The sequence below is a fragment of the Myotis daubentonii genome, chromosome 18 (assembly GCF_963259705.1).
Source record: "Myotis daubentonii chromosome 18, mMyoDau2.1, whole genome shotgun sequence".
NCBI lineage: Eukaryota > Metazoa > Chordata > Mammalia > Chiroptera > Vespertilionidae > Myotis > Myotis daubentonii.
Window position 1 is genome coordinate 7,747,203 of NC_081857.1, and position 25,250 is coordinate 7,772,452.

A 25,250-nucleotide genomic window follows, 5' to 3' on the forward strand; every position below is an offset into this window, starting at 1 on the left:
CTCTCATGGATGTTTCTAACTCTCTAACCCTCTCCTTTCCTCTCTGTAAAAAATCAATAAAATATATTTTTAAAAAAAGAAAAAAGAGCCAAAGCCGGTTTGGCTCAGTGGATAGAGCATCGGCCTGCAGACTGAAGGGTCCCGGGTTCGATTCCGGTCAAGGGCATGTACTTGGGTTGCGGGCACATCCCCAGTAGGAGATGTGCAAGAGGCAGCTGATCAATGTTTCTCTCTCATCGATGTTTCTAACTCTCTATCTCTCTCCCTTCCTCTCTGTAAAAAATCAATAAAATATATATTTAAAAAAAAAAGAAAAAAAAGAAAAAAGAAAAGTTTGCTGTCAAACAGTATGCCATGTTAAGCCAGCAGCAGCAGCAGCAGCAGCCTCATACATCGTTTTTACTGCCTGTTTGATTGCATTACTTTTTCTTGTGTTGATTGGATTCAGCTCTACCACTTATGTTTCCTTTTTTTCCTTCTTCTTTTTTTAAGGAGGAAAAGCAATATCTATTGTTCTGAGTCCCTTCCCCAAGCAAGAAGTCTCTTCCCAGCGGTGCTGCTGAGTGTCACACCAGAGCAGGAACGTCTTCAGGGTCGTCCGGGTTTGGAGCAACGTCTTGTGTCACCAGTTCTGCTCGGCGTCCATAGTTCTCTGTCCTTCTGATCCTTTCCAGGCCTCCCCATGTGCCACCTCTGGCTCCGCGCCCCGGACGTGGTTGGTTACCAACATTAACCTCCCGCTGGGAAGTGATGTCACTGGCCGCCTTCGGAACACAGGGACCTCATCCACTCAGTCGTCCTCCACACTGTTATCTCTCTATCAGGACTTGGGTGTCACCACTGCTTCGGAAGGGACCGTGGACTCGCTTTCCGGATGTTACATTCAGGCTTCGGTGTGGACTGTTCTTGAAGAGTTTTCCACTCATCTAGGGTCATCCTTGAACCTGAGTTTCTTCTTCTACTCAGGAACTTTGGCTGGAGACGCCTCCTCCAGGGGGTCCGGAGACTCCTCCAACACCCCGGGCTCCTCCATAGGCGCAGCTGGCTCACGTCACTGGTATCTTTCCCGGATCCCCAGGTGCGAACTCCACATCCACGCGTGATGTCTTCCGTTCTGGTCGCTATTTTATCATCCCCGCCATAGCTCTCAGATTCCCGTTTTCCTCTTTGGTCAAAACGATCAAAAGCTCTGTTCCCAGGACCACCTCGGCCTCTGCTCCGCAGGCCCCCTCTTGGGCTGCCACGTCCTCGCAGGGGTCTGTCTGTCTCGATCAAACCTGCCCACTGGTGTTTCTCCTGCGACCTTCTCAGGGGTGAGGTCGGCCGGCCTCTCGGTCTCCCGAGGTTGGGATTCCCTGTAGGATCTCCGCTGGGCTCTATCCAGCATCACCTCTGTGCCCGCTATCATTCCATCCCTGCTGCTGCCCTCTTCCAGGAGTTCGCTCCTGACCCGGGAGCCTCCGGGTGCCCGGCGGGGCGCGCATCCCGGGGCTGTCAGGCTGCTGCGCGCCGCCCCTGGGGGTGTCCGCCTGCTGCGCGCCGGGCCCGGGACGCCCTTGCGATCCTTCCGGGACTCCCGCCGCCGCCGCCCGCGCTCGGTCGGTGGCCCGAGGCCCCGGCCCGGCTCCTGCCGCCGCCTTGTCCTGCCTCTTGCTCTGCAGCTGCTGCTGGCGCTCGGCCTCGCGCGGGATGTCGAACGGGTCTGACTGGTGGAAGCCGCTGGCCGCGACGCAGCCCAAACTTTCCGGCATCGCGGCGCCCACGTGGCGGCCGGGACCACCGGGCTCCCCGGAGAGCCCGTCCTGCCGCCGGGGGCAGCCCACGCGAGCGAGTCTCAGCGGAGCCGGCGGCGAGGACCCATCAAGCCCGTCGCTGCAGCCCTCCCAGCCCGGTGCCCTCCTCCCCGCTCCCGTGCAGCCCCCGCCGCCTGCCCAGCCCATGTTTCCTTCTTTTAAAAAAATCCGCTTTAGCCCCAGCTGGTTTGGCTCAGTGAGGAGAGCACGGGCCCTCGGACTGAAGGGTCTCAGGTTCCATTCCGGCCCCGATTGGGATGCACGTGAGAGACAACCAGTCCATGTGTCTCTCTCACATCCATGATTCTCTCTCTCTCTCTCTGTCCCTCCCCTTCCCTTCCACTCTCTCTAAAAAAATCAATGGAAAAAAATATCCTCGGATGAACATTAACACACACACAAAATCACTTTATGTCTCTGTTGACCTTTTAACTATTCCTATTGGCTTTATTTTCTTCGTGGTTTCTCTTGATTTCCCACTTGAATATTCTTTTCTATGAAGTACCTATTTGATTCTCTTGTCTATTGCGGTTGTCTGCCTGATTCTTAGTGATGAGTATGACTTCTTTATATATTACGGATACAAGATTCTTAAGGAATAATGTGTTACAAATCTTCGCCCATTATGTGGCTTGCCTTTTTACTCTCATAATGGTTTCTTTTGATTTAAAAAATGTTATAATTTTGCTGTTCTATATTCTAAGCCTTCATTTTTTCATCTGTAAAGTATGGATTATGATAGTATTTCACTCACAGAGCTGTTATGAGAATTAAATAGAAGAATGCATGTACTCCTGGCACTAAATGACACTCAGTGAATATTATTTTTACTCCTAGTGTCACCTGTTTCTTTCCCCATCAAACCTTCCATTTCCTTCTGTTTCCTCTGTTTTGAGTCTCAGAGAGAGCATGTTGTAACAGAAAAGGCTGGTCATTTGACCTTGATTCATTCTTAACTTATTCTGAGCCTGTGGTTATTTGTAAAATGGGGTTTCCATCACCTTTGGGGTACAATTTTCCCCCTTTCCTATTGAACATTACTATGTACCAGCCACTAAAAAGGGAAAAAACAAAATTAGACAGAACTCAAGCTCACTTGTCGATCTCATGACCCCTCCCTCCTACTGAAATGAAACCTCAGTGCTAGGGGAGAGAAGTGGTTCACTTTAACCACGGCCCTCCAGAGAACAGCATGCCTGTTTCCCCAGCGAGCTTCAGCCTCATCTTTCTCCTCTGCCAGCTCACAGGTGAGTCCAGCAGATGCTCCTCTTCTCCTGACTGCCTTTCCCATTAGGACAGCGGTTCTCAACCTGTGGGTCTCCAACAATGAAAATACATCCTGCAGATCAGATATTTAAATAACGATTCATAACAGTAGCAAAATTACAGTTATGAAGTAGAAACGGAAATAATTTTATGGTTGGGGGTCACCACAACATGAGGAACCGTATTAAAGGGTCGCGGCATTAGGAAGGTGGAGAACCACTGCATTAGGAGGTGTAGCTCCAGGTCCTGGGTCCACTCTGGGGCTCTCACTCAACTCAGGAGGCTCTGCTCCCTTATCTAATATTGCCTTTTACATCCTGTGGTCTCTGAATCACAGAGGCAGAAAGAGACTGAAGAGAGAGGAGAAGGACCATGTGGACTGGCTCCCCTTCTGAGTGTCCAGGGAAGGAAGGGCTAGAAGAAGTGGTGTTGGGTATCAGGAGGTCCTGTGTTCTAATCACAACTTCTGCCACAGATTACCAGTAGATGAAGCATGTCATCTTCCCTGGACCTTAGCCCTCCCTCCCTTTGAGGACATTTTTAAAAACAAAATAATATCGTACAGGTGTATGTTTATTTTTTCATAAATATATATTTAGCCCCGGCCTGTGTGCTCAGTGGTTAGAGTGTTGGTTTGCAAAGGGTCACAGGTTTGATTCCCAGTCAAAGGCACACAGTTGGGTTACAGATTCAATCCCTGATCCCTGGCCCTGCTTGGGGCTCATAGGGTTGGTAACTAATTAATGTGTCTCTCTCTCATCGATGTTTCTTCTTTCTTTCTTTCTTTCTTTCTTTCTTTCTTTCTTTCTTTCTTTCTTTCTTTTTCTCTCTCTCTCTCCCTCCCTCTCTCTCTCCCTCCTTCCCTCCCACTCTCTCTAAAAACCAATGGAAAAAGTATTCTTAGGTGAGGATTATATATATATCCTATCTAATAAAAGAGAAAAATGGTAATTGGCGTACGACGATACCCTTTTCATTGGCTAATCAGGGCTATATGCAAATTAACTGCCAACTATGATTGGCAGTTAACTGCCAACTAAGATTGGCAGTTAACTGCCAACAAGATGGCGGTTAATTTGCATATGTAGGCACAATGCAGGGAGGCGAAAGGGAAAGCAGGAAGAAGCCCCCTGCCACTGACAGTGATCAGAAACCCAGGGGGGAGCTAAGAGCTGGGGGGCAGGGCAAAGGCAGCCCTGGGGCCGCCTTTGCCCTGCCCCCCAGCCATGATTGGAGAATCAGGCGCCTTTTTCGCCCTGGCCAGTGATAGCAAGAAGTAGGGGTGGAGCCAGCGATGGGAGCTGGGCACGGTCGAAGCTGGCAGTCCCGGGAGCTAGGGGTTCCTTGCCTGGGCCTAAAGCGAAGCCCACGATCGCGGGGCCGCTGCAGCTGTGGGTCCCTGCTGCCCGGGCCGGACGCCTAGGCCAGAGGCCTCAGGCCTGGGCAAGGGGCCGATCCGGTGATTGGTGATCGGAGGGTGATGAGGGTCAACTCCTCTGGCCCAGGCATCAGGCCTGGGTGGGGGGCGGAGCCGGGGATTGGGGGGATATGATGGTCCCCTTGCCCAGGCCTGAAGCCTGGGTCAGAGGCGTCAGGCTTGGGCGGGGGGTGGACCAAGCGATCAGAGGGAGATGGGGGTCCCCTGCCCAGGCATGATTCCTGGGCCAGAGGCCTCAGGCCTGGGTGGGGGCCAGAGCCAGTGATCAGGGGGAGATGGGGGTCTCCTGTCCAAGCCTGACACCTCTGGCGCAGGCGTCAGGCCTGGGCAAGGGGGCGATCAGGCGATCGGAGGGTGATGGGGGTCAACGCCTGAAGGCTCCCAGTATGTGAGAGGGGGCAGGCTGGGCTGAGGGACACTCCCCCACACACACCCAGTGCACGAATTTCGTGCACCGGGCCCCTAGTATATATATATATGATATTTCCTTTAAATATATTTATAAGATACTTATATATTATATATTTAGAAATATATTTTTAAATGATTATGTAAAACAGTTATATTGGTGAAGGGAAACATTTTAATTTTATCTCTCTTTTTTTTTTTATTGATGAGAGTATTACAGATCTCCCGTCCCCCTTGCCCCCCCATTGCTCCCCTCCACTCAGTTCCCGCTCCACCCCAGGCCTTCACCACCCTATTTTCTGTTTCCATTGGTAATACATATATACATATAAGATCTCTGGTTAACTACTTCCTGCCCGCCCTTCCCTTCCCTCTGAGATATGTCAATCTGTTCCTTGTGTCCATACTTCTGATTCTATTTTATTCATCAGTGTATTTTGTTCATTAGATTTCTTGTTTATTTTGATTTTTAAATACAATTGTTGATAGATTTGTATTTACTGCCATCTTATTGTTCATATTTTTTATCTTTTTCGTCTTCTTCGTCTCTTAAAGAATACCCTTCAATATTTCATGTAGTGCTGGTTTTGTGGTGATCAACTCCTTTAGCTTTTTCTTGTCTTTGAATTTCAATTCTCTTTATCTGAACTTCAATTCTGAATGATAGCTTTGCTGGGTAAAGTAATCTTGGTTGTAGGTTCTTGCTTTTCATCACTTTGAATATTTCTTGGCACTCCTTTCTGGCCTGCAAAGTTTCTGTTGAGAAATCAGCTGACAGTCATATGGGCACTCCCTGTGGGTAACTAACTGCTTTTCTCTTGCTGCTTTTAAGATTCTCTCTTTGTCTTTAACCCTTGGCATTTTAATTATGATGTAACTTGGTGTGGGCCTCTTTGAGTTCATCTTGTTTGTGACTCTCTGTGCTTCCTAGACTTGTAAGTCTATTTCTTTCACCAGATAGGGGAAGTTTTCTGTCATTATTTCTTCAAATAGGTTTTCAATATGTTGCGCTCGCTTTTCTTCTGGTACCCCATAATGCAAATGTTGGTTCGCTTGAAGTTGTTCCAGAGGCTCCTTACACTAGCTTCATGTTTTTGGATTCTTTTTTTCTTTTTGCTTTTCTGATTGGGTGTCTTTGGCTTCTTCATATTTCACATAGTTGAATTGTTTCTCGGACTCCTCTACTCTACTGTTAAGTTCCCGTAAATTCTTCTTTATTTCAATTAGTATTTGCTTAATGTCTGACTGGTCCTTTTTTATGTCTTTGAAATTCTCACAGATTTTTGAAAGTCTCACTCAGTCCCTTGAAGCTGTCATTAAGTCCATTGAAGCTTGCGTTAAGATCCTTGAACAACCTTCTAGCCATTGTTTTGAACTCTGTATCTAGTAGTTTGCTTGCTTTCATTTCTTTCCATTGTGACATGTTTCCTTGAGCTGCTTCCCTGTGTTTGTTTCTCTATATTCGGTAGATCTGATATGTCTCCCAGACTTGGAAAAGTGGCCTTGTGTAGTAGGTGTCCTGCAGGGCCCAGTGACTCAGCCTCCCCTGTCAGCTGAGCTGGGCAATCTAGGTGTGGGCTGTGTGCACAGTCTTGTTGTGGTTGCGCCTTGATTGCCGTTGGCATCACTGGAAGGAATTGGCCTCCAGGCTGATTGGCTGTGAGGATCAGCTTCATCTACAATGGAAGAGCTGCTATGCAGGAGACACCCTATGGAGCAGGACTTTAGTGGGGCTTTGGTGCCTACTGAGTCTGCCCCTTGAATGTGTTGCTTGTGGATGTGTAGAGTTGTAATCTGGTATGGTCTGAGGCTGTCTACCAGGTTCACTGGCTCTGGGGCCTCCAGGGAGGTGCAAAGTCAGCCACTGCCTGGGGTCATCCATTGGGAGCTACAGAGAGATCTGAAGATGGCTGCTATTTGTATTGGGCTAGAAAGTGTCCAGGTGAGGCCCAGCTGTGAAATAAGGCGGGCTGGTGCTAGGTCTTAGGCCCATTATTGAAAGGTTTGGGGCACATTGACTCCAGCTGCTACTTGTTTAGAGATTTTAGAAAAGTCTGAAGTCTGAGCCAGGACAGGCCATCATATGAAAAAGTAGCTGCAAACAACTTGGGTGGGGCTGCAAATTGGATGAGGTGGGGTCTCAGGGAATCACCAGGGTGGAGCGAACTGTGTGGACCATGCTGATGAAGCCTCAGATATGGCCACCAGTCAGCTTTGCGATGGAGGAGGTCCCAGCACAGGAACAATGACCCCTATGAGCACTCCTGTCTGGAAGAAAGCTGCCCCCAAACTCCCACCTGGCTAGACAGTTCAGTTCCTCTCTGTATATCCCTGGATTCCCCCAAAGCCACTACCTGGTGCTGGAGCTGAGAGGAAGTGGAACCATGTAAGTTTGTTGGGCCCTTTAAGAGGAACACCTGGGACTTCAGCAGCCTTCATGTTAATCAGCCACAGTTCCCGCTGGTTTTCATAGCCAGAAGTTACAGGGACTTAACTCTGGACTCTGGGATGGGGGTCTGGTGTGGGGCTAGGATCCCTTGCTTCTCTAGGTAGGCCTAGGAGATATCCCTCTCAATTAAAGAAATGACACACATGGGTGTCAGACCAGCCCAGTCCCGCCTCTGTCCCCTACCAGACTCAATGAGCTTTCTTCTTTACTTCTCTAGTTGTAGGACTTCCATTCAGCCAGATTTCAGGCAGTTCTGAATGTTGGTTTTTCTGTATTTTGTTGTAATTTTGATGTAGCTGTGGGAGGCAGCATTTACCTAGGCCACCATCTTGGTTCTCTAATTTCATCTCTTAAGCCAAGCAATTTTGTTTGTTTTGTTAATCCTCATCCGAGGATATTCCATTGCCTTTATTTTTTTTTAATTAATTTTTTTTGAGAGAGAGAGAGTGGAAGGGAGGAGTATGGAGAGAGAGAGAGAGAGAGAGAGAGAGAGAGAGAGAGAGAGAGGGAGAGATCTATTGGTTGCTTCTCACACTTGTGAACCAGGTACATGCCCTTGGCTGGGAATCAAACCCCTAACCCTTCAGTGCACAGGCCTATGCTTTAACCACTGAGCTACACCAGCCAGGACTTAACACAAGCAATATAATCATTCGCTATGTAGAAAACAAACTCATACTGGCCCTAGCCAGTTTGGCTTATGGATAGAGAATCAGCGTGTGGACCAAAGTGTCCCAGGTTCAATTCCAGTCAAGGGCACATACCTTGGTTGCAGGGCGCAGGCTTTTCCCTGGCCTGGGCCCTGGCCAGGGCTCGTGCAGGAGGCAACCAGTCGATGTGTTTCTCCCACATTGATGTTTCTCTTTGTCATTCCTTCTCTCTTCCACTCTCCCTAATAATAATAATAATAATAATAATAATAATAATAATGGAAAAATATCCTAGGGTGAAGATTAACAAAAAAAAAAAAGGAAGAAAAAGAAAACTAACTCATATTGTAGGTACTTTGTGTTTAAGGCTATGAAGGAATGGAAACTTTCTCCACCTGTCACAGTACTCTAGTCTGAACATTTTACTATCCTCAGGGATCTCAGAACCAATCAGGAGCTCCATAAGTTAGGAGTATGCCTCCGGTCATCAGACTCCTGGGGGACTTCCAGCAGATGTCTCTCTCTGAAGATCTGACAGAGCTGATTTGTTTACATGAGCCCCGAGCCTGTGTGAAGTGATCTGCCCAAACCACACAGTCGGTCAGCACTCCCAGGCCTTTCTTCCCCACCACCTGGCCTCACCAACTGTTCAGCCTGAGCGGACACTCGCCCTCCTTGAGTTCATTAGAAGTTTATATGTTTAGGAAGCCCCTGGTTCTAAGCAGTTGATCCTAAAATGGGTTCTCACCTTATAAACTTTCCCCCTGAACAGAAATAGTGATTAAAGTGAGACTTAGAGAAGGGGAAGTGGGGGAGGACATGGCAGGGACTTAGCTTAAACCTGAACTGTGAGCAGACTTGAGGGAATAGGTTAGGGCAGCCGTGGGCAAACTACGGCCCATTTGAAATGAATAAAACTATTGAAAAAAAAGATCGTGCCCTTTTATGTAATGATGTTTACTTTGAATTTATGCCCCGACCCGCGGGACAACAACGGGGGAACGCAGAGACACCCTAGGAGAATGAAACAAACAAGGGACACGAAGGAATGGAGGCAAGACAAGTCCTGATCAAGCCTCCAACTTTATTCTCACAATGGCAGGATATATACTGTTTTAGGGACGGGGGTGGGTGGAGAAGCCTATTAGCTTATCAGCAGGGTTGTAGCAGGCTCCAATGTGGCGGTAGTTGCTTTAGGGAATAGGATGGTTATCTTTAGCTGCTGACCAAACCTCAGGACATACGTGGTTTCTGGTAATTAGGAGTTTCTGGAGGAACCAGAAACTTATAATTCTTAAGATCGCTTTGTCTAAGCCAATATCTTTAATGGCTCCCAACAAATTTATATTAGTTCACACAAACACTCCATCCATGCTTTTGTTCCGGCCCTCCTGTCCAGTTTAAGAACCCATTGTGGCCCTCGAGTCAAAAAGTTTGCCCACCCCTGGGTTAGGGGATGGAGCTGATAACCCAAAGTGCAGAAAAGTGGCTAAGGGAAGGAGCTCTTTCTACTATGGAAGGCATCTTAAAGCGGACTCTTCTGATACCAAAAATATCAGTGTCTTGGCTAAAGCAGAAGGCACAGTGTCTCCTGCCCCAGCTCCCTTCACCTCTGAAGGCAGGAATATTAGTGAACATTCCCTGCATGGTGTGAAGTAATCAGCGGCTGGTCTATAGGCATCAGGTTCCAGACCAACCTTCAGAAAAGCTTCCCTTGCCAAGAAGCTATGCCAAAACTGAAATCTGTGTGTGTGTGTGTGTGTGTGTGTGTTTGTGTTTTCAGTTTTAGCATCCTTATGAAAATGAGACAAAAAAAAGAGAAGTTTTAAGGTCTGTTTCTTATAAACACCCCCCCCCCCAACACACACACCCCTTCACCTGCTTCTCACCATGTTTTAGACTGCTCTGTGCTTCCCAAATCCAAATGCTCACTTCCTCCTCCCCCAAATCCTGGCCAATAAATAAAGGTTGTTCTTTTTCTCCTATGAAAGGTGAGACCACCGAAACTGAAAGTGGTAAGCGGTGAGACGGTAGTGGACAGAACGCAGACCTCCGAGACAGAGGAACTAACTAGCTTCTCCTCCCACTTCTCTCATTTTCAAGTGTGGGGAGTTGGGAACATCACTTAGCATCTTGGAGCCCCAGTGTCCTCAACCATAACGTGGAGCTTTACCTCTATCTCATGGAATTGCTTTGAGGATGAAGAAAGATAATGCCCTTTAAACTAGTGTTGTTATTATGAAGGAACCAGAAGGAAACCCAGCTCTCCTGACTTCCAGTTAACCCAGAGCTCTAACGTGTTCACAGCACTCTGCGTGCCTGGGAGGAGAAGCCAGCTCCACCCCTCCTGGGTGATCTGGAACCAAGTGCCTGTAGACTTTGGCTAATTCACAGAAAAAGGCTATGGCCAATAACCACCTTGAGGAACACCTCCTTCTGAAGAATTCAAAGTAAACGATAAATGACTGGTGGGTTTTTACTGGGTGGATGTGAGAAAGGGCTGGAGACTTCCTTGGGGAAGGGCTTTGAGCTAGGCTTTATGGGTCCTGAATACGGTTAGAGAAGCCGAGAGAAAGACACAGCACAAACAAAAGCGTGTGAGGTGGAAGGTAAATGGGATCCGGTGAGGACAGGGGACTGGCTGCTTGTCTGGTGGTAGTAGGTGGGTGGCAGCTCCGGGCTTCCTATCTTCCCACAGCATCGTATGGTCATCCGGCCTTAGAGCAAAACTCCTGGGCTTCTCTCAGATACAATCATCCCAGGTTATGTGGGAGCCCTGAATTAATTACCATGCCTGAGAAAGGCTGCCATCGAGCTGGGAACCTGCCATTCTTACCCAACCGCCTGGGTGCCACACAGTGAGGAAGGGGTGAAATGGATGCAAATGAGGGAAGTTACGCCATTCACTGCACTGATGCAGGAGTGAAGGTCAGATGAGTGTCATGAGGCCAAATCTCAGGTCTTGTAGGCGTTAGTAGCCACTCATGCTCTAGAATCAGCTGATCCCACAGTCATGTTACGTTCCCCCATTGTATTTTCCCCAAGCACTGGCTACTCTCCTTTTTATAACACGTACTTAATTATTAGATGACAATCTCCCAACCCCATGGCTGGCTTGCCCCCCAGTTCTATCCTCAGCTCCTAAACAGCGCCTGGCATAAATATGGAACCATAAAAATTCTTGTTAAAGAAAGGAATGGCTGAATGAGGAAAGCGTGACCTACCTAGACATGGTAAACTCTGTAGGGTCACCCTGGCAGGCGGAGAAGCCATCACAGAAAGGAAAAATGCAGTCCAGTTTGGGACAGTTGAGAAGTCTTTTATTTCTACATCACTTTTTATAGTAAATTGGAAAGAGGAAACAAAACTTTTTGGGACTTACCCACTTATTTTCTAAATTCATGTTTAGGGACTGGCATGGAGCTACTTTCTTCTTTCATGACCCCTCTTCCCTCCCTGAAGATACAATTAAGATAGAGCAATATACTCTATCTAGACTCATGTTGGCAATTTGTACTGTCATCCTCCAGTTTCATTTGAACTATAAATGTGGAGACATCTATATATATAAAAAGCCAGTGTCCATGACGACCAGGACGACCAAATGACCAGTCACCATGAGGTGCATTGAGCACCTCTTGTTCCCTCCCCCATGGCCCACAGGCTCCGAGTGCAGCAAGGCAGGTGGCGGACGGGCAGGGCAGCAAGCACCGTGAGCAGTGGCAGGTGGGTGGGCTGTGGGGTGGGTGAGTGGGTGGGGCTGTGAACAGAAGCAGGCTATGTGTGATTTTGCACACTGGGCCTCTAGTTTTCTTATATCACTACATATCACTACATAAAGATATCTTTTGACATTTACCCTCAGAATGTAGCACCTCTCCATGTGTGAAGTGTAAAGGGTATTTGTTTAAAGCTTAAATGTGTGCTAAAGCATGAAAGCCCATACTTACAGTTTTGTCACTTCCTTGATTTATATCTCCCTAAAACCTCAGGTGAAGAAAAAATAACTTATAGTTGCCCTAAATGCAAGAATTACACCTACTTGAGAACAAGTGATGCCCAACCTTTATTTGACTGTAAAATATTAATTCCTTCATCTCTGTTGTTGAAGTGAAAGAATAAATGCATTAACTGATCCATCAATAATTAAAAATAAAATTGATTTCATCTGTAACATTTACTGGGACTACTTTGGTCCCCTTGAGATGATCAGAGAGCAACTGAAAAACCATCCTACCTTAGAATTAAGGAGGCAGGGAGAGCAGTTGTTTGAAAATCAGATTCCTTAACAGGATGATTTAATAAAGGCCTGAGGGACTCAAAGAATATATCCACTGACCGATAATTATAGGGAGAATAATGTGTGTGTTTTGTGCATGTGTGTGTGTTTTCTGCTTTTTGAAAATACTCAACATTGCATTTATTTATTTATTTATTTGTTTGTTTTAACTTATCTTTATTATTGAAAGTACTAGTAGCCCGGTGCACAAAATTCGTGCACTGGGGTAGGGGGGAAAGGGGCCACTCAGTCTGGCCTTCACCCTCTCCAATCTGAGACCCCTCAGGGAATGTCCAACTACCTGTTTGTGCCCACACTTTTAACAGATAACAGCTCCATTCTTGTTTCTTTCTTATGCTTAAAACTATTGGAATTAGTAGGTATTCAAAGTGTGTATACATTTTGGGGGGACACCCTGTATATCTCTAGTCAGCGGTGAAAGAAACCAACAACAGATTTGGAACCCCCAGACAGGGAACCTCGCTCACTCCCCACATGTCTCCCCACTTCACTTTCCACCTTCGTGGGCAGCAGGAGAATCAACGTTTTCTCTCATTAATTCGGAAAAGCACGTCCTGTCACCCGCTGCCCGGCAGGAGTGCACTAGGCCCCAAGCAAGCGAGGCTCAGTCAGGGCAGCCTTCACTCCTGGGTGCTGGCACCCAAAGTGCACATTCCTCCTCTACAGTCGCCCGACTATCCCACTGTTTCACTGAGAGGACGGAATTCCTCTCAGCCTCTGGGTTCTTGATCTTGAACGCTGACCGAAGGCACCTTAGCAAGGGCCGCCCGTGCCCACCAGGTGTGTCTGTCTGCACCTGCTCCTGCCTCAGCACCTGCATTAACCCCCCAGAGGTGATCTCATAGCTGCACTGGCCTCCATGGGAACAGGGCCTCACCACTCCGCCCTCTCACTGTCATCTCACAGGCGCCCACCCTTAGCACCCAGAACACCCAGACACTCTCCAAAGGACGTGAGCGCATCAGAGGGGATGTGTGCACATCCTGTGGGGGTGTTAGGCATGCTGGGTTGATGGAAGTGCGGTGGAGAGGCGGGGGGAACTTGTGCACACCTTGGTTTGCAACTGTTGCAGGCGCGGGAGGGTGACAGTGTGCTGGGGGATGTTCGCATGCCAGGGGAGGATGTGCACACCGGAGGCCTCTGGCTTTGCAGATCCGCAACCCCCCATGGTGTGGCCAGGAGGACGTCAGTCTGGCCCACCATGGTGGCTGTCCCTGCGATCCTGCACCTTCTGGGCCAGGAGGCAGATCTTGCGCAGCCACTCCTGGGTGCTGATGGCCTGCAGGCGCTACTTCAGCTAAGCCTGCAGGCTCCGTTTGGTGTGCTCACAGCTGTCACCACTGCCATGTGGGGAGTACAGGCCACCCTCTGCCGGCCTGAATCCCCTGTCCAGAGGCTCTCTGCACTGTTCACCAGCCCAGAGTGACTGGGGCTGGGTGGAAACCAGGCGTCCTGCCCTGCCCAACCCTGGCCGATCCGCCCCTGTGTGAGCTGCTGCCCTGCCGGGAAGGGTCCCGGGACCACAGAAAGCCTCAAGCACTGCCCCCCTGTCCGGCAGGGTCACAGATCTGGGTCCCGGGACCGCAGACAGCCTCAAGCACTACCCCCGTCCTGGCAGGGTGACAGATCTGGTCCCAGACCACGGACAGCCTTGCCCACTGCCGCCTGCCTTCAGTATGCAAATTAGCCACCATCTTGTTGCTTCAGGGTGGGGGTCCCCACTGGGGTGCCTGGCCAGTCTGGGTGAGGGGATGATAGCTGTTTTCAGGCTGGTGGGTGACTGAAGCTCCCAACCTTTCCTTTTTTTCTTTTCTTTTTTTATTCTGGGATTTATTTACCTTCTATGGCTGTCACTGGAGCTGAGAGCCGGCTTTAGCTCTGAGGCTCAGCTCCAGCTCTGAGACCTCGGCTGCTGAAAGCAGGGATCTGGGTTTGTTTGGATTCTATAATTGAAACACTGTTGCGATCCTGCTGGCTGAAGCCCGGCTGGCTGAAAGCAGGTTTCTGGAGTTTGTTTAGCTTCTATAATTGCAACATAGTTGCTTAGAGTTGCAGCTCAGAGGCCAGCAGCGGCAGGCAGGGAACCTTGGCTTCCTCCATCACTGGAGCAAGCAAGCCTCCTGTTCGCTTCAGCTGCCTGGCTGCCGACCGCCATCTTGGTTGGCAGTTAATTTGCATATCGCCCTGATTAGCCAATGGGAATCGTATCAGAGGTACGGTTAATTACCACGTTTGTCTATTATTAGGTAGGATTACAGGTGACCCCTTTTCCCCCTATTGACACCATCCACCCACACCCACAGCCACTGCCCTCCTCCCCCCTCACCCCAGAGGAGAATAATGTTTGAAAACAGGAATCACCTCCTAAGACATTTATTCAGGGAGAGGAACCAGTTCTTTTGAAAATAAATTTAGCAAAAATATTGGTCAAGATCCAAGACCTATAATCAAGGGACTAGGTAAACATTTGGTAGCATCAGATTCTCTCTCTCCCCTCATCCCCCATTGATTTTTAGAGAGAATGGATAGGAAAGAGGGAGGGGGAGACAGAGAAACATTAATATGAGACAAACATATCAATCAGTTGCCTCCAACACATGCCTCGACCTGGGCTGGGATTCTGCAACCCAGGTATGTGCCCTTGATCGGGAATCGAACCCGAGACCCCCTTAGTCTGAAGGCAGCACTCTAACCATTGAGCTCAACCAGCCAGGGGGGCATCAGGTTCTCTTAGTCTCAAGTACTGGGAGAGCAGCTGATGCTGAAGGGAAGGTCACCAAAAGACATAAAAGGGAAATCGGGATTCTCAATTGCACTCTACCATAAGAGAGAAAGGTAACTAGTCCTCAGATGTCTAAGCTATCCCTATCAGGAGGCACTAACAGCTGACCTCCCACTGTTCTGATCTGTGCTTGAAAACCTCTGCCCCGTGTCAGGAAGGCTCTCCTTCCTCACCTGCATCTAGTTCGGCTCTCCCAGGTGCAGTGGGCAGGGACTTGGTCTGTAACCTCCCAGCTCTCCTCCTTCAGGAGCGTGTCAGGGGTGGAGTGGGGTCTTCTGTTCTACCTCAGAGCTTTGTCTCCAGCCAGAGGCCTCTGGGAGTGGGGTGGTTCACCCGAGCCACTCCTTTCAGGAAGAGTTCTGACCTCAATGCCTTCATGTGAATGAGGTTCCAAAAGGTTTCCCAGGGCCGGGTGGGTTGGACGGAGCGACTTTCTTGGGACCTTTCTAGAGCCCAAAGGGGCTGAGTAATTGGTGGGAAGAGCAGGGACTCACGTCTATTTTATGGTTCTCTGTGTCTGCAGGGCCTGCAGCCTCTGGAGCCCAGCAGGAGCTGGTGGGTGCCGTCGGTGGGTCTGTGACTTTCCCTCTGACACACTCACTAGATCGGATTGAGAGCATTATCTGGTTCTTTGAAAGTACTACTCTTATCACCATACAGCCAACAACGACAAACAAACCAGACACTGTCATAGTGACTAAAAATCATAACAAGGGAAGGGTAGGCTTCTCACACGGGAACTACTCCCTGAAGCTCAGCAAACTGAGTAAGAATGACTCAGGTGCCTACTCTGTCCAAATACACAGCCCGTCCCTCCAGGAGCCCTTCGTCCAGGAGTATGGGCTGCGTGTCTATGGTGAGTACAATGACTGCCCTGGTAAAGTGGTAAACTCCCTGATATTGGAGATGTGTAAGCAAAGGCAGGATAAACACTTGGCAAGAATGTGGAAGATGGAACTCCTGAGATGGCTGAAGTGATGCAGCTGACCCTTGAGGTCCCCTTCTACTCAGAGATTCTGTAAGAGGCAGTGTGGTGCAACAGGTGGGTGAAATGGGAAGTGCAATCACACAGGTCAGATGCTGGACTCTCTGTTTACTAGCTGCATGGTCTTAGCCAAGTTACTTAATCTCTCTGAAACTTAGTTTCCGTAATTGTAATGGGGAGGAAAGTGATGCCTGTTGTAGAAAGATTATCAGGTATAAACATCAATCACACCTTTCTCTATATTCCAATCAATTAAGAAATAGACACAAGAATTGAAAGAAAGATAAAAATAGCTTTATTTTGCCTTGTCTTGGTGGCTCAACTGGTTGGGCATCTTCACGCACACTGAAAGATTGTAGGTTTGATTCCCAGTCAGGACTCATACCTAGATTAGGAGTTCGATCCCAGGTGGGAGCAAGTACTTGAGGCAACCAATTGATGTTTCTATACCTATACCTATACCTATACCTATACCTATACCTATACCTATACCTATACCTATACCTATACCTATACCTATATCTATATCTATATCTATATCTAAATCTATATTTCTATCTTTTTCTTCCCTTCCTCTCTTTCTAAAAATCAATAAAAACATATCCTTGGGAGAGGATTATAAAAAATAATTTTTAAAAAGCTTTTTTTTTTTTAAAGCAATCTAGGAGAAATATTTTTTCCCAAGTCCAGACCTTGGAGCCCATTCAAGAAATATGGATTTACAAAACAATTATTCAACCAGCTAGCTAAAAGATTAGTTGCCTCACTCACTGAGATGCAATATCACAGACACCAGGCAATGGCCTTCCAGGTTTGCTTGTAGGAGGTAGGCCAGTGGTCAGCAAACCATGGCTCCTGAGCCACATATGGCTCTTTGGCCCCTTGAGTGTGGCTTTTCCACAAAATACCAAGTGGAGAGCAAGCACGTACAGTGCGATTGAAACTTTGTGGCCCATAAGCAGAAGTCGGCCTGGGCGGGTCTATTTTGAAGAAGTGGCATTAGAAGAAGTGGCGGTACCTTCGCTAAGGTCGACCCCTCAGATTGAGGATGTTTTTAGCAAAGGCCAGCCTAGGAGTACCCTAATTAAGTTAATAACAGTGTACCTAACTGTATAGTTTAAGTTTAAAAACTTTGGCTCTCAAAAGAAATTTCAATCGTTGTATTGTTGATATTTGGCTCTGTTGACTAATGAGTTTGCCGACCACTGAGGTAGTCCATTCACCTTGATCCATGTATGTCTTCCATATATACATAGCCAAAGGGAACAGAAGAATGCATTCTGCAGGCACGCTAGCTAGGGGAAGGAGGAAAAGGGCAAACCACATTTAGTAGCAATCTTCACAGTTCAACCACAAGTACAGAAATGCAGATGACAGAAGTCAGACTCTCACCATCTCAGCAATGAACCCATTGCTCATCCTCTGAGGGAGAGGAGTGGGCACCTAGTAGGGAGGGGCCCCAGAAGTATTGTTCATCCGGAAGAGTTCAGGGAAAGGCTCTTCAAGGAAGCCTAAGGACAAAGAAATGGAGAGCCTCTAAAAGAGAAAATTAGCTAACACCTAAAATACTTTGAACACAATGCTTGCCATATGGCTGGGCTTAGTAACTGGCAGCTGCATTCTTGTGGACTTGTTATTATTTACTAGAGGCTGGTGCATGAAATTCATGCACAAGGGAGGGGAGGGTCCCTCAGCCTGGCCTGCATCCTCCTGCAATCCAGGACACCTTGTGGGATGTCCAACTGCCAGTTTGACATCCAAACTGGCAGTTGGACATCCCTCTCACAATCTGGGACCACTGGTTCCTAACTGCTGGTGTGCCTGCCTCCCTGACCGCCCCTAACCACTCTGCCTGCCTGCCTGATCGCCCCTAACTACTCCCCTGCCTGCCTGATTGCCCCTAACTGCTCACCTGACTGCCTGATCACCCCTAACCCCTGTGCCTGCCTGTCTGATTGCCCCTAACCCCTCTGCCTACCTGCTTCAACATCCCTAACCACTCGTCTGCCTGCCTCGTTACCCCTAGCCACTTGCCTGCCTGCCTGATCACCCCTAACCACTTGCCTGCCTGCCTGATCACCTCTAACCACTTGACTGCCTGCCTGATCGCCCCTAACCCCTCTGCCTGCCTACCTGCCTGATTGTCGCTAACCACTCACTTGCCTGTCTGATCACCCCTAACCACTCTGCATGCCTTCCTGATCACCCCTAACTGCTTGCCTGCCTGATCATCCCTAACTGCCTCTGCCTTGGCTCCCACCACCATGGCTTCCTACAGAAGGACGTATGGAATGACATCTGGAAGGTTGTTTGGCTGTCCATCTAATTAGCATATTATGCTTTTATTATTATAGATCTTACTATTGTAGTTGTTGCTGTATATCTGTGGACAAGCAGACCTAGATAGTTCTCTTTTCCAGATAAGAATGAGAATTCTGCTCTAAATTGCCACTTCTGCTCCACTCTGCAGCACCTCAAAGAGGTTCAGGTCCAGGGCTTATAGAATAATTTAGGAAAAGAGTGCTATAGGCATAGCTGCCACCCTTGGTTGTCCATTTCTCTTTTCTAGAGCACCTATCGAAGCCCCAAATCACCTTGGGTCTGAAGAGCAATAAAAATGGCACCTGTGTGACCAACCTGACATGCTTCCTGGAACGGGGAGGAGAGGATGTGACTTACAGCTGGAAGACCCTGGGGAAGACCTCCAATGAGTCCCATAATGGTTCCGTCCTCCCCATAACCTGGACGCTGAGGGAAAAGGACATGACCTTCATCTGCATGGCCAGGAACCCCATTAGCAGCAACTCTTCAAACACCATCTTTGCCCAGAAGCTCTGTGAAGGTGACTGTCTCTCCCCTTTCTCTAGAAGCCTACAGTCTCAGGAGCGATGCCTTCTTTAGCTCCTGGTCCCCATGGGAATGGGCCCTGTGTAAAAACCGGAGGCCCTGGGAAGTCACCAGACTGGGAGAAAAGTAGCAGTTGCTCTAAATGTTGGGTCATTTTCCTTAGCTAACTCTGCTTCCTTCCCTGTGTCTCCACCCATTCTCTCTTTAAAGATATTGCTGGTGACCTAGATTCCACCATGGGCCTGTGGATCTCCTTGCTGCTCATTGTCCTTATACTGGTGTTAATTATTTTGACTATGTGGAAACAAACAAGAAAAGGTAGAGCATGTACCATTTTTGTCTGCGCCCTCATTTATGCGCTTTCTTCCTCATTAATTCAACAAACCAGTGGTAGGCCTAAGGATACAGAAATGAAGAGGCCCTAGTCTCTGCCTCAAGGAGAACACCATCAGCCTGCATCCCTTAGTTCTGGCTTCTCTCCTAAGGCCAAGGTCCTTCCAGTTCTCTCCCCAGTGCCTACGCCTTTCAGAGCCTGGTTAGTAATGAGGGTAACCAGAAAATCCTGGGGTTTTCCTGGGGTTAGCACTTAAAGTCCCATTCCCTGGGGAAAAAAACACACAAACCTTTAGTTACAGAGAAACCAGTATAATTGTTCACTCTAAGTAGGTTGTCAGATGGGGTGGGAGCCAGTGGGGGTGGTGAGTAGAAGGAGGGGCCAGCTCTGATACTCTTCCAACTTGGTTGTAGAGTCCACTGAAGAGAAGAGAATGGGCACTCATCCAGAAATTCCTAACTGCTACCCGCCCTCTGGAGAGACCGCAGAGTATGATACAATCTCTAACCCAAACGTGAGTCCATTCCTATATTTTTGGGGGCCTTATCCTCCTCTCTGAGGCCCTTCTTGCTTTACTTGAGATTTTCCCATGGATTTGAACAACATGGGAGATGAGGATATACAATCCTTGAAACCCAATGCACCGTGTCTCCCCTGAGTCCTTGTGGATTCTTTCTTATGCAGAAGCTGGTCCCCTCTGGGCCACCTGGTTCTGATCCAACCAGTAATGCTCACACTGTGATCTATGGAATGACCCCTTCTCTCCACAGTTCACAACAGCTACTCAACAGGCCTGGTTCCCTTTGCAGAGGACAGCAGGTAGAGTAGTGTGGTTTTGACAGGATGTTTGAGTTGTGATGCCACTAGACTGGACATAGAGATGCCTTTTTGTCAAGAAGCCATCAGAAAAGGACTCAGAAGGCCCATGGTGGCTCTGGGCCACACTCAAGGCTTCCCAAGCCTGGGTCACCGAACTCCAGTAAATGAGCACAAGGTTAATCCAAAGGAAACTCGTTGAAAAGAAGAGTATAAACATAAAGTTTTTCAAAAGCTAAATAAACAGAGGCAATCTGGAGACGTGAACTAGAGAACTTCAAAAGCCTGCCGCTGCCCCCCCCCCCCCGCCCCCACACCCCCCGCCGCCGCCCCAGGAACAATCACTGTAGTCCAGGCTGGACTAGCACCTTCACGGTCATAGAGGGCTTTTCCACATCAGCCCGTTTCATAAAATGAGCACTTTAGAGCCTCCAAATGCCAGTTTGACTCCAGCCTCCTACTCTCACCTACAACTTTTCCAAGAGGAGACCTTACCTTTCCTCTTCGAAGTTGTTAGTGTCCCGAGAGCTCTTTTCTCCTGTAGGGAGACTGCTCTGTGCTCCACTCAGCCTGGCTTCTGTCAAAATTGATCACTTTATGGTTCATTCTGCCTGCTGGAGACACATTCACAGGCGACCACAGGACTGGATGTCCTGGGTGTTCGGGAATAAACTTCATTGATCCAGGATCATTTTCCCCAGCCCAGAAGGCACTTTTGTTATTGCTGTTATTGTTTTCTTTTATTCTGTCCCATCAGTCATCTTTGCTGACTGGTCCAAAGGCCATTTTGACTGATGACAAGGTTTATTTGCCACAATTAGCAATATGATTTCAAATGATCTTTTAATCCCCTTGGAGGCTCATAGCTCATAAGACTTATATCTTACATATATATTTTTAAAAAATATATATTTTTATTGATTTCAGAGAGGAAGGAAGAAGGAGAAAGAGAGATAGAAACATCAATGCTGAGAGAGAATCACGGATCGGCTGCCTCCTGCACGCCCCCTACTGGGAATCGAGCCCGCAACCCGGGCATGTGCCCTTGACCAGAATCGAACCCAGGACCCTTTAGTCCACAGGCTGACGCTCTATCCACTGAGACAAACTGCCTAGTGCTAGATCTTATATATTTTAAGTTCACTTAAACACAACACAGTTTTAAAATAATCTGATTATTTTGTAAACAAGTTATTAATAATTATAATCTCAGACATCAACAAGAGCATTTCCCACTACCCATTCCTGTTCCAGGACCTTCTGTCCCTCTCACTTTCTCCTCCCTTTCTGTTTTCTTCCCTTTGGATTCTCGGCATCTCTTTGGCCTTGTTTATGTGACCCCGAAGATGAATGATTTCTTCTTCTTTTTTTTGAATAGAAAACTATTCCAGAGGAAAATTCAGTCCATTCTCCTTATTGCACAGTGCAAATACCCCAAAAGGTAAGAAACATTAGAGCTGAGTTTAATCTTAGTTGTTCTATCACTTTTGCTAGTTCAAGCTTAGCTTAAAATTTCTTGGGCCCCAGGGATTTCATGTTCCCTGCTATGGAATTAGAAGTTCCCCAGGATGTCCCCATTCCCTTTGCGTACAATTACAGAGAAGATAGAGACTAGAAGAGAATTGTGTTTAGGAATCTAATGGGGGCAATGTGGGACAAACAGAGTAGGGGAGAGCTTCTAGGTAAGAATGATAGCAAAGTCAGCAGGACCCTGACTGGGGACTCAGATAAGGTAGAAAAGGCTGTGGGCAGGCTGTGCCTGGGAGGAGACTCAGCTTGCTTCTGAGCCACCAGTTAACTGCAAGCAGGAGAGATTTGCTCTGCTTTTCTGTGTTCTACCGATGATGCATCTGGTGTGCACACCCCCCTGAGTCTACCTACAAAGGTAGTAAGCTTTAAAGTTCATTCCTTCACAGATCACACTTGGCAGAAGCAGTGATGCCTTCTGTCTCCCCTTCGGACCAGATCAGAATAGATGAGAATGGGAAAGCAGTTTACTTAGTAAAAGGAAAGGTTGGTTCTGGTGGATTATTGGAGGAAAAGTTCAGCTCCTTAAGCATTCGACAAGATAAATGTGGGTTAACCTCAAGGCACGGTTTCTCTAAGGTCGGAGTGATCACGCAGTGGAGCAGGCGCACTTGCGAGGCCTGGGTTAACCTTGGCAGTAAAGAGTATCTGTGAGGGGTCGGAGGCCTGCCTACCTTCAGCGCTCTACATTCTTGTGTTTGCTTGGCAGGTGGAGAAACCCCACTCACTGCCCACATCGCCAGACAGATCAAAGCTATTTATCTACGAGAAAGTCATCTAAACCGCACTGCACTCCCTCCTGTGTCATCCCAAAGAAAACAAACGAATTCAGACATGACCACAAAATCTGAGGAAGAACAAAGAACACAGTTCCTTCCTGGAAAACTATCCTTTTGATGCTATTGTAATTAGCTAATCCTATCTAATAAACAGGGAATATGCTAATTGATCCTCATGCCATCCCAAAGATGGCGGTGCCCACAGCCAATAAGGAGGGAATAGCTAATCAACTGCCACACCCTCAAAGATGGCAGCATGCACAGCCACAAGATGGCCAGCAGGGTAAGGCAGTTGTAGGTGATCAGGCCAGCAAGGGAGGGCAGTTAGGGGCAACCAGGCCAGCAGGGGTGGTCAGTTGGGTGTGATCAGGCCAGCAGGGAAGGGCAGTTGGGGATGACCAGGCCAGCAGGGAAGGGCAGTTGGGGATGACCAGGCCTGCAGGGGACGGCAGTTGGGGGCGATCGGGCCGGCAGGGGAGCAGTTAGGCATCAATCAGGCTGGCAGGGGAGTGGTTAGGGGGTGATCAGGCTGGCAGGCAGAAGTGGTTAGGGGTGATCAGGCAGGCAGGCGAGCAGTTAGGGGCAGTCAGGCAGGCAGGTGAGTGATTAGGGATGATGAGGCAGGCAGGTGAGTGGTTTGGGGCAATGAGGCAGGCAGGCAGAGGGATTAGGGGTGATCAGGCAGGCATGCAGGCATGCAGGCAAGCAGTTAGGAACCAGTGGTCCCAGATTGCGAGAGGGTGCAGGCCAGGCTGAGGGGACCCTTCCCCCGCCCCCCCCACCCCCAGTGCACAAATTTTGTTCACCGGGCTTCTAGTTGTTAATAACAGTAAAGGAGCAAATAGGAGGCCAAATATTACTGGAATGTCATTTGGGCAGTTTCACCAGAACACTAAAGCTTTGCACTCCCCAGGGAGCCACAGGTCTACTCCCACAGATTGGACAGAGAGGAGAATAGACACACGCCCAGTAAACTGAGGGTGACAAAAGGAAAGTGCTTGCTGTCAGTCACACCTCAAAACAGCCCACTGGCCAGAGTAGGTATGGCCACTGCAAGGGCATGTAACGTGGGATATTTTTCCCCTGAACAAAGACGTTCATTCTCTTGGTTGCTCTTGACTCCTGACTTGTGGGGCTCTCTGGCTCCTGCTTTCTGCATTTGCCACGGCCGTGTGGACGCCACACGAAATGGACTGATGGGCTGTCACCAGCCTGATGCTGAGCGGGACCCGGCTACACCATGGGACAGGAACCCGGGGCCCCAGTTCTGATTTAGCTTCACTGAAACGCCAGCTACACTTCCTCCAGGAAGGGAATGGGACCTTAGGAGCCCAGGGATGTAATTCCACACAAATAAAAGTCACTCATCCTCCCATGCAAGTCTCAGAAAATTCTTTTTCTTGAGATATCATAAGGACCCCACCCCCAGCATCAGGTGGGGAAGAGGACACCCCAATTTCCTTGATAACACTTTATGCTCCTTCAGATTTATGAGTGCCTAATTCTACCTCCTGCTGAGAAGTCTCCTCAAACCCAGAAGATATAATTACGTCTTCGTGGATATGTGACTGTGGACTTATCAGCCAAACCGAAGCAAGGAGCTTAGAAGTGTCTCTGCTGAAATATAAGTGCAGTGTCACACAGAGGAATGATGGCTTCATCCCAGGGCTTGGAAGTCAGGAATAGTCCAAGGGTCTGGTTGTCAAGAGGCAAACCTGTACAAACAGCAGACATTCTCAGCAGAGGCAGACATAGCAGCTGGAAACAGATTCATTAACTAACTCCTTAACTGTGTGCCTGGCACTGTGCTGAGCTTACACTGGTTTTGGCCAGTCATGCCCTCTGCTCTGGTGAAATTGGCCCCTCATGAACCATTTCTGTAGCAGTCCCAGGAGGCCTGGCCACAGATTCCCAACAGACAGGACGTCCGTCAGCCACAGATCCACAGGACGTGGAGGTCAAAGTGCACAAGGACAGAGAAGCCAGGTGGAAGACTGGGTTGAGCTGGACGGAAACTCAGAAGTGTGGCTGGAGGAGGTGGAGAAAAGGGAACCCTCGTGCCCTGCTGGTGGGAATGCAGACTGGTGCAGCCACTGTGGAGAGCAGTGCCAAGTCTCCTCAAAAAGTTAAAAATGGAACTGCCTTTTGAGCCAGTGATCCCACTTCTGGGATTATAGCGTTTCACAAAACACTGATGCGAAAAATTATGGACCAAAAGGGGCCACAGGCTAAACTTGACAAGTTCTGGGGAGGCCTCAGAGACCGAAAGTAAGCTCATAGGATGGTCTAAACTTTCTGAACTGAAAGTTTATGGCAGGTGGTCTTGTCCTACGCTAGAATCTTCCCTGACAAAGGTCAATCTTCACCTTAACGAAGACTGTCGTCTTTTTGCATCTAAAACAACATACCTGGTAAACATGCCTTTGCAGAAAACAAAGTAATTTCCCTTTGTCCGGACCCTCAAACCGCAGGCGCCGCGGAGCAGAGCCAGAGATCACCAGTGGATTTCACGTAGCCCACTTCGGCTTTCTCTTTTGATAGTGATGTATATATAAAGCAGGGTGTGGAGCTGCCATTTCCTCAGTCTGTTGAGGTTTTGCTTTCCAGCAATCATTGTCAGCTTGGCTCAAATAAACTCATAAAAATTCTCTACAGTTATGAATATTCTTATGCTGACAGAATATATGCACTCCTATGTTCACAGCAGCGTTATTTACAACAGCCAAGATCTGAAAACAGCCCAAGTGCCCATTAGTAGATGAGTGGACAAAAAAGTAGATGATTGGTACATTTACATAATGGAACACTATTCAGCCATAAAAAAGGGAGACCTTACCTTCTGCAACAGCAGGGATGGGCCTGGATTATTATGCCAA

General features: G+C 48.3%; 1 protein-coding gene and 1 pseudogene across 3 annotated transcripts; one reads left to right on the forward strand and one right to left on the reverse strand.

The window, feature by feature from the left end:
* Positions 1-495: 495 nt before the first annotated feature.
* On the reverse strand, positions 496-1,940 carry LOC132221081 (intracellular hyaluronan-binding protein 4-like; annotated as a pseudogene).
* Positions 1,941-1,955: 15 nt separating this feature from the next.
* Positions 1,956-25,103, forward strand: LOC132220386 (SLAM family member 7-like). 3 transcript variants are annotated; one of them, XR_009449775.1, is made up of 8 exons: positions 1,965-3,040; positions 15,610-15,942; positions 18,641-18,913; positions 19,129-19,236; positions 19,666-19,766; positions 21,447-21,509; positions 22,305-22,725; positions 22,790-25,086. XR_009449775.1 is itself a non-coding variant. In XM_059673409.1 (7 exons), exons 1-7 carry the CDS (start codon positions 2,986-2,988, stop codon positions 22,374-22,376), a joined length of 1,005 nt encoding a protein of 334 aa, XP_059529392.1. In that variant the 5' UTR covers positions 1,965-2,985; the 3' UTR covers positions 22,377-25,087. The 3 variants fall into 3 exon arrangements, 2 of the variants coding, with proteins under 2 accessions (XP_059529393.1, XP_059529392.1); XM_059673409.1 differs by having other exon boundaries at positions 22,305-25,087; XM_059673410.1 differs by lacking the exon at positions 15,610-15,942 and having other exon boundaries at positions 1,956-3,040; positions 22,305-25,103.
* The last annotated feature ends 147 nt before the right edge of the window (positions 25,104-25,250 follow it).

Excerpts from the sequence above, each read along its gene's own strand:
- LOC132220386 (XM_059673409.1), top strand. The coding sequence starts at position 2,986 with ATGCCTGTTTCCCCAGCGAGCTTCAGCCTCATCTTTCTCCTCTGCCAG. Across the intron at positions 15,943-18,640 it reads GTATGGGCTGCGTGTCTATG|AGCACCTATCGAAGCCCCAA; the intron begins GTGAGTACAATG and ends TCTCTTTTCTAG. Across the intron at positions 18,914-19,128 it reads TGCCCAGAAGCTCTGTGAAG|ATATTGCTGGTGACCTAGAT; the intron begins GTGACTGTCTCT and ends CTCTCTTTAAAG.